Source organism: Diabrotica undecimpunctata, chromosome 1, assembly GCF_040954645.1.
Source record: "Diabrotica undecimpunctata isolate CICGRU chromosome 1, icDiaUnde3, whole genome shotgun sequence".
NCBI lineage: Eukaryota > Metazoa > Arthropoda > Insecta > Coleoptera > Chrysomelidae > Diabrotica > Diabrotica undecimpunctata.
In genome coordinates, this window is record NC_092803.1 from 4238886 (window position 1) to 4251440 (window position 12555).

A 12555-nucleotide genomic window follows, 5' to 3' on the forward strand; every position below is an offset into this window, starting at 1 on the left:
TATGGAGGGTATTGTATAAATAAATATTACACAGTAATTGTTTAATTTTGTTATTTTGGTTTTATTATAACATTTGTAACCACGTTCCATAATTATGTGCTTTCATTTCAGAAAGCTTTGTGCTTTGGAAACCACCTGATTTTGTACCTGACTTGAAGATTAATAATCCATTCTTAATAAATCCCATGTCATTATTAGTCGTTGACCTTTGGAAATATTAGAAAATAATCCCTTTGTTGATTCGTCAGTCCAGTTCTTCGAAGAAGTATGACCGCTGTGTAAGTAAGTCTCGTCAACATACACAATTGGCCTATTTTGAGTACGAAAATGTTTGATTTGCCTGAGATATTTTATTCTCAAAGCTCGTATTTCACTTTTTTCTATAAGCAATTTTTGGTTGTTTTCGCTTCTCCTCCAACGAAATTGCATTTTGCGTAGAAGTCGCCTTAGAGATGTCTGTGAAATTGTGATATCCAAATCATTATAAATTTTTTTGTTTTAATTTTTCAACCGTAAACCGACATTTGTCTGTTTCATAAAAATCGTAGATTATTCTGAGAATGTCTCTTGTTTGGTATTCCGGCAAATCTATGATTGATCTCCTTACACGTTTTTTGCCTGGACTGGCAAACTGGACTCTGTCGGTATTTTTCAAAGAACATTTTGCCTCTCTTGTTATACTTTCGATGGGTCTGATGGAAATTCCTGTAAAAGTAACTATAGTGATTCATTTTATTTAGTATGTAAGTATAAAAAAGTCTGTATTTACTGCCATACCGAAAGACAGTACACAATATATTCATGTTCTATAGTTTATTTTTATGAACGAGAGAGTAATTAGCATAATTTTAACTGGTAGCTCCGACCACTCCATGGGCGTGCTCAAGAATAATTGAAAAATTACTTTGAATAATTGTAAAAAATAAATGAATTATTTCAGTGTTATAAAGTGTTATGTGTATGTAAACAAAAGTGACCTCTTTTATCACACACTATATTAGAACTGACTGGCCTACATTAAAAAGGGTTTTAAAAAATTCACATTTTTTTTAATTTTTAAAAATTACAAAAGAGAAAAATAGTTTTTAAAACCGTCTAAGGTATGTTAAATAGATGAATAAAAATATTAATATAAAACTTACAGCTACTTGTTACAAATCCAAATCAGATTCAGGAGATGAACTTTCAGAACCAAGATTTATAATAACTGGCTCGATCATTTTATCAGTAATATTGTCCAGCTTCCACATTTTTTCCTCTTCTTTAATAGTGTGATTTACTGCCTTTTCCCAGTTTTCAGGTTTTACATTATTTACGGCCTCCAAAAACAACTGTTTAACATCATGAATTTTAAAAGTGGTATTTTTTCTTGAAACTTCACTCTTTATCTGTGCCCATACCAGTTCAATCGGGTTTAATTCACAATGATATGGTGGGGATGTAAGTACTGTCATTCCACGATTTTTGGCAATTTCATCAATTTCGTATTTTTTAAATTTTTCTTTATGAAGGGCACACAACGAATAAAGTTCCTTTCTTATAGATCCGGGATGGTACGTAATATTTTTTGAACTCAGCCAATTCTGCAAGTCTTTTTTTAACCACTTGGTTGTGGGCAGTCCTTCTATAAGTCTGGAGTGATAACTTGCATTATCCATTACTATTACACAGTTCTTAGGAAGAAGATCTATCATTTGTTCGAACCATTCTTGAAAGACATCAGCGTTCATGTCTTCATGGTAGTCACCGGTACGAGTTGATTCAAAAGTTAATAAACCACCTTCAACAAAACCGTCTGAACTGCCAATGTGTACTATTATCAGCCTGCGTCCCTTTCCTGATGGTGGGTTTAAACCAGTAGATAAGTTATTTACAAAAGCGTGCCTTTGACTTGTAACAGTTTCATCCTGCCAAAATTTATTTGGTGTATGACCCTCGTTGATCCATGTTTCATCAAGATAAAATATTTTTCTTTTTTGGTTTCTCATTTCCTTTATGGTTCTTAGAAAATGTCTTCTCCATATGACAATATCGCTTCTTTCTAATAAAATAGACTTTCTGGGATTCTTTTTCCAGCGGAAGCCTATTTCTTTTAAAAGTTTCCATAACGTACTTCGACTCATTTCTGGGTAATCCTTATCATCTCGAACTGAGACAAGAACTTTATCCAATGTTGGAAATTCTTGTCTAAAGAAGAATTCATGCACTTTCCGTCGAAGTCCTTCTTTAAAATGATATTCTATTTGAAATTTTGGTTTCCCTGGAGCATTACGTGGCATTTGAAAACTACCACATTTCTCTTCTTTAATAACTCTGTAAATCGTAGATTTCCCAACACCAAGTGTACTGCTAACTAACTCAACGGTCTCATCAACACTTTCACATAAACGTTTGTCTGTAAATGATTTAAAACAATTAAATATTAATGTTTTTTCATTAACTGTTAGAGGACCAATTTTTCGGCGTTTACACGGCACTTCCAAATTTTCCATAACACTAGTATACACAATAAACTCTGCACCTTGCAACTGAAGTACCTACTTTTAGTGAACTGTTAAGAATTTTGAATACGCCACTTGGACCTTCCTATATACAAAATGGAAAAACCCACTATCACATTTTCTGTGTAATAAGTTTAGAAGGTAATTATCTAGTCAATTACTGTCGAGGATTCCTGGAATTAAAGAATTAAATGTTTGATTGTTATCATTTCAGATAAAATAAAACGTTTTATTTTATCTAAAGAATTAAACTTTATTTTGCAAATAGGCAAAGAATTAAACTTTATTCTGCAAATAGATAAAATAAAACGTTTTATTTTATCTAAAGAATTAAACTTTATTTTGCAAATAGGTAGGTACTTATTAAACTTTTATTGGTTATATATAACCAATAAAATAAACATCTTACATTTCTTGCAAATTCATTAGTACCTGTTAACCTCCATCACTCCGACACTGGCAACCTTATTTAGGGATTAGTAACCCTCACAAATATTGTATTCTATTCTGCTCCAACCTTTATACCTGGTGGTCATACTCAATTTAAAATTGTTTTCCTGTATACTTCTGTAAACTTGTTGACAAATATCTGTTTTTCATTGAGTTACCCGTATCAACAGTTTAGGGATTTGCATACATAATTTATTGTTTTATTACTCTCTCATACATAAAAATACACTATAATAGGTTTAATAATTTAAGTATGTTAAAAAATGTCTTTCAATTATCGAGAGTAAGACCAATGTACATACAATAATAATAATTTCACAAATTTTTGAAAATATGTTTATTTAAAAAGCTATTGCCGTTGCAAACTTGAATATTTTGGCCATGTTATGCGACATCCAGAGTGATATAATATACTCCACTTAATAATACAAGGTAAGATAGACGGAAGAAGAGTGGACAGGTCGAAAAAGAACGTCATGGCTTAGAAACCTGTGAGAATGGTTTAACAGATCCTTTGCATCCCTTTTCCGAGCTGCCGTCAACAAAATTACTGTAGCCAATTTAATAGCCTACGCTCGATAATCGAGCACGGCACATGAAAAAGAAGAATGCCATATGATACAACCACGAAAGTACGTTATACAACTAAAAGAGAATGAATTAAGCAGATATGACTAATAAAATATAAAGGCAAAGGTAAAAACTCTCGATTATTTTTAGTTCATTTGATAGCGAATTAAAATTAATTTATTGTACAAACTTAACTGTTGCTTTAGCTGTTGTTTCTTCCACGGTTTTCAAGGTATCTGCTTCGAGCTTTAAATTTTTAAAATGATTAAACACATTATATGAGTCCGCTAGATGCAAAACTCTGTATTTGCAAAAATTGTTATAGCTATCTGCTGATGTAGAAATTCAGCAGCAAAGTAAGGTATTTACTAAGAAAAAGGCATTAGAAATCTTGAATCAGACGCAAAACTCTGTATTTGTCAGCCTATGCCAGTTGCATAACTGTGTAATTGCAATTGGCCAATCGCTTACATTGTTTGAGTCACATGACACGTCTCATGTGCACATGTCAATTATTCCATCATTCGCCATTACCGGTTTCACTGTTTGTTATTTGAGTACTAAAAACACCAAGTTTATTGCAAATAATTAACATTATGGATCTTCATGTGCATATTAGACCTTGTGAAAAAGGAAAAGGGAGAAAACGAGTTGTACAAACAGAAAAATGGAAACGAAATGTAATGAAACTTAGGGAAAGAGGTAAGAGGTGTCTACAATTAACTAGATAGGTTTGGGACTTATTGTCAATATTTTTAGGCATAAACCTAAGGATTTACCCGGTTTTCCCACCTGTAACCATACAAAGAAAGTGTATTGTTGTATAGATTTAAAGATGCGAGACATTCAGCGTTTCCATAATAATCTGTATTCAACAACTGACAAAATAAAACAAGATATTTTTTTGCTGAAATTTTGTGAAGGTCAAAAGCCCAAGAGATCAGGTACAAACCTACATGGAATTTCAATTAAATATTTTGTTCCTACAGTAGAGGGTGGACTTTTAAGAGTATGCAAGACAGCATTTCTTGGAATAACTCATTTAAGTTCTGAAAGAATAGAGCGTGTTGTAAGAACGTTTGTTATCCGGGGTGAAATACCAAAATAGAGAAGAGGGGGAGATACAACAAAAGGTAGATTTGATCCAATAAAATTATCTATCCAAACATTTATGGGGCGTTTGAACGGTGCAGAGAGTCATTATAATAGAGGACGATCGACTAGATTGTATTTACCATGTGATCTGAATTTTACAAAGCTTTACAGAATGTATTGTCAACGTCATCTACATCATTCCGTAAAGTTATCATATACGTTAATGAACACTACAACATATCATTCGGCACTCCCTTAGTAGATGCTTGTTCTGCGTGTCTCAGAGCGAAGGAAATTTTGAGAAAAGAAAATTCAGAAGAAGAAAAGTTAAAGGTTATAACAGAGCAGAGAGTTCATACGTTAAGAGCTAAAGCCTTTTATTCTTTGTTAAAAAATGAATCAAATCATAACATACAAATATTTTCTTTTGATTGTCAAAAAAATCTTTCTTTGCCAAAGCTTCCCGACCAGGCGGCTTATTTCTCACAGCAAATAAATTTTTATAATTTCACCATCGTGGCTGGAAATTCGAAATCCCATCTTTCTTCTGCAAATGTGACGTCATATGTGTGGCTGGAGTTTGAACATCCAAAAGATTCAAATGCTGTTGCCTCTGCTGTACATGATATTCTCATAAAATTCAACTTTAAAAATCAAATCGAAAAAGTTTACCTATTTGCAGATGGATGTGGTGGACAGAACAAAAATAGCACGATGATGTCTATGATAATCTACTGGTTGGTTTATGAAGCACCTGGTCACATCAAGGAAGTGGAGTTTACGTTTCCTGTTGTTGGTCATTCCTTTTTGCCACCAGATAGGATTTTCGGTATGATAGAAAGGGAGATAAAAAAGAAGAACGTTGTAATAAACAGAAAAGAATATGAAGACATAATTGGAAAACACTCAAAGGTGCTGAGACTTAGTAAAGACTGGCAGATATCAGACTGGAGAAAGACGAGTGACGTTGTTGTTAAAAAACCTTGCCAGTGGCATTTTAAATGTAATGCAACGAAACGATTTATATTTTCTAAGAACAAAGATTATATGGCTACGGTAAGGGGGGAAATATTTTATCGTTCTGACATAGGGTTCAGCAAGTCTATAATACGAAAAGGGAAAAAGATTTCTTTATTGAAACCAAAGTTACAACAGATTGGATGTTCATTGAAAGGAGATAAATCGTCCATAGGCACTCTCCTTAGAAACCATTTTGGTGAAAATTGGAGAGACCAGCCGGATCTCAAATTTTATAAAATTATAGATACTGGCGTACAAGCAAATAATAACGAGAGTGCTGCAGAAAATGATCATATTGATGATGAGGACCCAGAGGAACTTAGAGTTTAGGAATTAATATAAATATATACATATTATAATTTGTAATACCTTTTGTACTTTGGATAAAAATAAACTTCACTAAAAGTTTACTTCCACATGCTTTCTTCCTTATTCCTAACACACTAGGTTTAGAAAACAGACTAATATAACAACCACTAATATCGTTAATGGTTGACTATTATCATGTATTTGCAAATGTTAGTTGCATAAATCTGTATTTACATAGTTCACTTGCAAAACTCGGTATTTTCAAATTTTTCTTCCTTTTCTAGCAAACCCAATAACTTTTCTAAGAAAAAAATTTTACCCAATAAAGCATTTATCTATCACAAAAAAGTGCGATTTATTATGTCTAAGGTTTTTTGCAAAATTTATCAGTTTTTTGCAAATAACTCAGTTTGACTTATACAGTAAATACAAAGTTTTGCATCTAGCGGACTCATATATGAACTTTGATCAAATAAAAGGCATATATCGAGCACAGTTTAATTTAATCTTGCCCAAGTACTTTCGATCCCTAGATCATCTTCAGGGGCATTTCGTCAATTGCGGCCTATCCGACAAGAATAAAATGTCATAAACATATAATTGTACAACACACTACACTACACAAGGACAAACAAACACTAAAATTATTGAAAAATAGCTACATTGCGTACAGAAGCCGGAGACAGACCGGCTATCGCCTCATTAAATTTTTCTGTGACTTTTGGTTGAACGTTAGGTTGTTTTAAGCTGTTTATATCGACATTTGTCGATAGGTCACTTGAATCAAAAGGTATCTAATTTTTCCTTCGAGCGGATACAAATTTTATTAAACATTGATTTCGCGCGCGTAACTGACAACGACGGTCGCTTCAAGCGTTATTTCTAAGCGAACGGTTCATTCTACACAAAAAATGGTTATAAACATTTTTGTTTAGAATAGGTAAATTGATTTTTTTTCGTTTTTATCCCCGTGCGAATGGGGTTTTAGGGGTAAGCCCGGGGGCAAAAGTGGTAAACTTTTTTGCATCCCTTTTGAAGTCCCAAAATTAATGTATTCGGAAAAATTTAGCTTGTTCGTATGATTTTTAGACGTTCAGTGGCATTTTCGTCTCTGAGACTGGACTACTAGCAGTTGAAAACATTGAAAAACAACACAAAGTGTCATTTCCAAAAAAAAGTGTCAAAATATTTAAAAATATTTACATGCCAAACAGTTATTATTTGTTTTATTTGCAGACATACCTGGTGGGTTTGCAATCAGCGGTTATGATGATAGCGTTATTGTTGACGAATCACAGAACAATGCTACATACGCACTCGGTGAAAAGATTCATGTAGTGTGTTCAGCAACTTTGTCCAACTATAGTGAAGTTAGTTGGAATCTAAATGGACGACCTATATACGAAACAGCAAGTAAGTATGAAAATGAAATGACTTAAAAGTCGGTAAGAGGAAAGTTAGTTTAGAAGTTTTTCTCTATTATATAATATTATATATTTCTCTATTATCATCAGTGGCATTACAGCTCGTTATATGCCAAAGCCTTCTTCGGAATAATCTTCAAGCACTATTCTTTTTTTAATTTCTTCGCTGAGATTGTTTTCTTCGGTCAGCAGCGAGCCCAGCTAGACGAAGGTGTCCACACATTCCAGTTCCAGATCATTAATTAATAATCTAGGTATCTGGTTGCCTAATCTAGTACAATACATATACTTGGTTTTCTGTGTGTTTATTTTTAATTCCATTCTCAGTGCAGACTCCCTTAGTGATCGAAATGCTTCGATCAGAGATTCTGTGGACCTAGCAATAATGTCTATGTTATCTGCATATCCGACCACTTGTACAGATTTATTAAAGATGGTGCCATTCGTATTAATATGACACTCTCGAATTACTTTTTCTAGTGCAAGGATAAATAAGAGACACGACAGACAGTCCATCTCCCTGTCTCAGTTCATTTTTACAATGAAAGGGTCTTGAAAAGTCGTTTTAGATTCTGACTACACTCTCTACGCCTGTGAGTGTAGAAGTTGAACAAGATGAAGCGGCATTTGAAATTCCACCATAGCCCCTAGAAGTTTTTGTCTGTTGACTGAGTCGTATGCGGCTTTGAAATCCACGAATATGTGGTGGGTGTCGACTCCGAACTCAAGCGTTTTCTCAAGAATCTGCCTGACTGTGAAGATTTGATCCGTTGTTGATTTATTGAGTCGGAAACCGCACTGGTAGTTCCCAACTATTTGTTCAGCATAGGGGATCAATCTTCTGTATAATACGTTGGACAATACTTTATATGCCACGTTAAGTAGGGTGATGCCTCTATAATTATCACACACATCATATCTCCCTTTTTGTGAAGAGGGTACATTACACCTAATTTCCAGTCCACGGGCGTTTCCTTTCGTTGCCAGATTTCATTTACTAATTTATGCATGTGTTTAAACAGGGTGTCACCACGATTTTTAAAGAGTTCAGAAGGAAGATTGTCCAAACTGGGGACTTTGTTATTTTTCAGTTTTGAAATGGCTTCTCTAATTTCTTCTTCGGTGGGGGCATCTTCAGAGTTTTCATCCATTTCAGACAAAGTCATAGATATTAGCTTCTGTTCGTGAGATATAGCCCATTGTAAGTTTTAAAATTGACATACTGTATATAAATGCATTAAATTCAAGTTGCATATTATCCGCCTTTTAATAATGGCTACTTCTTCTTGGCGCTTTTTCTGCTTGTTTTTTGTGACCAATAAATTCCATATTTTTTTAGAACTATTAAACCAATTAAAGTTTCTTAATTTTTCAAACACACATTGACCGTCCAGAGACCGTTTCGAAACTAAATAAATTTAATCTTTTTAATCCCGCCCTAAAGAATTTTCAAAATAACAAACAGTGGACTATTCCATGTATCTATATTCTCTATATCATATCCTCGGCTGATGTCTTTTATTGTGAACAATGAGTTTGACTGTACTTCAAATTCATATGACTCATTAAATTTACAAATTATGTGATGTAGCTGGAGCCCATTCTTAACTTAATTATAAAAACAAACTTACAACTATACTTTCTCTAACGAAAAATAATTTACAATCCTTTTAGGAATTAAGTTGTCCAACAAAAATGGCACATATTCTACCAGTTCAATATTGGAAATAGATAACAGCATTAGGAGTGACTCGGGAATTTACAAATGTGTAGCACGATCCCCTACTGAATCTAAAAGCAAAGGTGTTAAAATTTCAATTGTGGGTAAGTATGCACCCTTTAATTCTTCTTGGCTAGAGGAAATTTCTTAAAAATATGTAGCAAATGTATTGAGGTAAACTTCTGACATTTTGAACACCAAATTTGAAATCAAGCTTGTTCTATAGCAATTAAAAACTTTTCCAGATTTTTAATTTTTAATATAATATTTACATAAAATGGTAATATTTCATTGTGTTTGTGTATTGCAATAAAATACGTCAATGAACCTCCTTCACCCCTTCCTAGCGTGTGACTTACGTGGGCAGGTTTATGATGTGAACGTATTTTTGGATGTCCTGGGTAGTGGAAGATCCTCTGTTTTTCTTGACTGTGGTTAGGCCACCTAACTGTAGGAGTAGCACACATATTGGCTTTTGTCCCTATTTACATTAATGATTCTATTAAAGTTACTCTACATGGCTACGGGACTGGGGTTCCTAAAAAATTTGTGTGTTTTAGCCACCAACTTAAGGTGATGACTCTCTGTCCGAAATATGTGTGTGCTTGGTTACTCAGCCGCCGATTTAGCAAAAAAAATTTTATTCTCTTCACCAGCTGGGCATCCGAGAGTTCTGGTCACCAACCTATGTTTGTTGCACATGATCTTGATGCTCAGACTTCGCGAAAGCAGTCTCCATTCGACTTGTCTGAAGAGCCCAAGCCTAAGAAGGCCTGAAAAGCCTTTTATACTAATTATTGTGAGTTTACGGGATTAAGATTAAGAAGTAATTAATTAACTAGTGTTGATTTAAGACAAAGGTAGGATTTTTTTTGCGTACCCTGTCACCAGGGACTTGTCAACCATTAACTGTGATAGTCATATATAATGATAGTTCTGGATTTTTTGGTTTACCTCTGTATTTCCTATGTTTAACTAATACTGTTTCATGGTACACTGACATTTTGTTTTTGACACCGTTCATGGGTATCTTGTCAATCAGTTACCAGCTGAAGTCCGTTTGAAGAGGTTTACTCTCCGGACACTGGAACTCACTAAAGCATGGGTGTATGTTACCTGAAATTTAATTAAAATATTAAACATCAAATAATATTATCAACATTATGTACTATCTTTGGTAACACAATATATTTTAAAGGGTATTTACCCAAATATTTTGGTGGCTCAGGCATGGTAACCTGTAAGTATAACCATTTTGCCTTTTTTAACCTTAGTCAAAATTTAAAACCACGTTTACTTTAATTAAATGGTCTATACTTATTTTAGGTATTTTAACCTGATGATGGAACTGTTGTTCCGAAAATGTTCGTGTTTTTAATGTAGCCCTTTTAGGGTTTTTATAAAATATACCCATATACAAAGATTAACCTCTATTTTTTCTGTATTTCTATTTTAGTTTATTTGACTACCATGTGGAGTCTCATACTTCATTAGTCTTGGTCTTTCTTATATCCTTTAATTTGATGTTTTGGCAGTCTATATACCGTCCGTATTCATCGGTATCTGTCAACTCTCTTAGTTTTTTGCATGGATGATTTCGGAGGCCGCTTAAGATCTCGTACGATCATTCGTCCATCAATCTTAGGATCCTTTTCTGACCTGTCTAGGTATGCGTACCTTAGAGGTACGTATGTAGGTATTCCTAATGCCTGTCTTATCTTGTGATTTTGGGTAGTTTGTATTTTTTTCCTGTTTGATTTACAGGTATCTCCCCATGCGACAGAGGTATACGTTAATAAGGGCATATTTATGCTGTTGGCCACTCTTTTCATCTTAAATCTTAGTTTGCTCCTCCTTCTTATTAATGACGAGAGTTGACTTTTTAGTGCCTCGGCTTTGGTGATCGATTGTTCCACACGTTCAGTTTTTTGTCAACTGTTATTGTAAATATTTAGCTTGACTGGTCCATTCTAGGGATTGATAGATATGTTTAATTCTTTGTCCGGTAGGCCTCTCACTTTTTGGTAGATGGCAGCTTGTGTTTTCTCCGGATTTAATACGATTTTCCACTTTATGCACTATCTTTGAAATTCGTTTATTTCCCATTGTATATGGCCAGCAGCTATTTTGTTACGGCGGTATCGTCCGCGTACAGGATAACAGTGATCTAAAATTTGTGCGGCCCCCTGCGACACTTATGCTTTCAGGGTTCTGACCTCGGACAGGGTGGACCCTATCCGAACTTTAAACTTTCGATTGGCTAGGTATGAAGCAAGAAGACGCGTCATTGCCTCACTGTAACTACATTCGTTCGTTTTTAACTGCAGTCAAAGTCAAAGTCAAAAACTCTGTCAAAGGCTTTACTAACGTCGAGAAGGCAAAAGCTGCATCTGTGTACATTTTCTCATTAAATCCCTTTGTTATGTACTCTGTCAGTCTTAGTACCTGTAGTTTGCAAGAATGTTCTGATCTAAGATCTAACTATTCTGCTGGAATAATGCCTATTGCCTCGGTTTCTTCTTTGAGTCTAGTCGATATAACTTTTTCGGCTATTTTGATTAATGAGTAAAGTAAGCTTATTGGGTGATACTTTCTGTTGAAAGGTACCACTTTTCCCGGTTTTGCTACCATGATCACATATGAGCCATCTTCCATCTATCCGACAAGTATCTTAATCGTAGTATGCTGTTTATTATGCTTGTTATATATACTTGGTGATTTTAATATAAATTTTAAAATTAAATCTGACCCTTTTTTTGATATTCAAAATCTATTAACATCTTTTGGTCTAAAAGTAACTGTAAACGATTATACTAGAATCACATCCCAGCCCAGTAGTTGCATCGACAACATTATGACCAATTTTTCTAAAAATATCTACAGGGTGGGCGTATTTGAACCTTGTTTTTCTGACTATTGAGCTCAATTTTTATTTATTGACTCTGAGCATATAGTTGTTGACACTAATCAAATATTTGAACGGTTGATTACTCTTCTTCTGATTTACAGAAGCTTAAACGTGCGCTAGCTAGTACAAATATGGACTTTTTCTATCATATTAATAATGATCCTGATTTTCTAACAGTCATTCTTACTGAAACTTATAACAATTTAGTATTAAAGCATTTTCTACAAAAAAACCACAAGAAACAGCTGAAAAAATACTCGTGCAATGGTTTAATAATGAATTAAGGTCTTACAGATTTAATCTTTCTCTTATTAAATACATTGCAGACGTCACTAAGCAACCCGATTTATTCAAAGTATATAAACAACAAGTTTGAATACAATCGGCAATTACAAATTGCTAAAAAGTCAGACTAGAACTTATTTTAGATCCTGTAAATACTAAAATTATCGATACAAATATGAAAGGAGAGATGGAGCGAGATTTTCCTAACCCCATTATGATGTACTGCTCAGTCATAGGCGTACCAAAACCCAAAATAAATTGGTATAAAGTGAG

At 34.0% G+C, this 12555-nt stretch overlaps 1 protein-coding gene across 1 annotated transcript in view; it reads left to right on the forward strand.

The window, feature by feature from the left end:
- Positions 1-12555, forward strand: part of LOC140444334 (vascular endothelial growth factor receptor 1-like) — a 96313-nt gene that overhangs the window by 37201 nt on the left and 46557 nt on the right. Inside the window, exons 12-14 of the mRNA XM_072536086.1 lie at positions 7182-7358; positions 9044-9193; positions 12426-12550. Coding sequence (XP_072392187.1) covers positions 7182-7358; positions 9044-9193; positions 12426-12550 — 452 coding nt within the window. The remainder of the gene's footprint in view (positions 1-7181; positions 7359-9043; positions 9194-12425; positions 12551-12555) is intronic.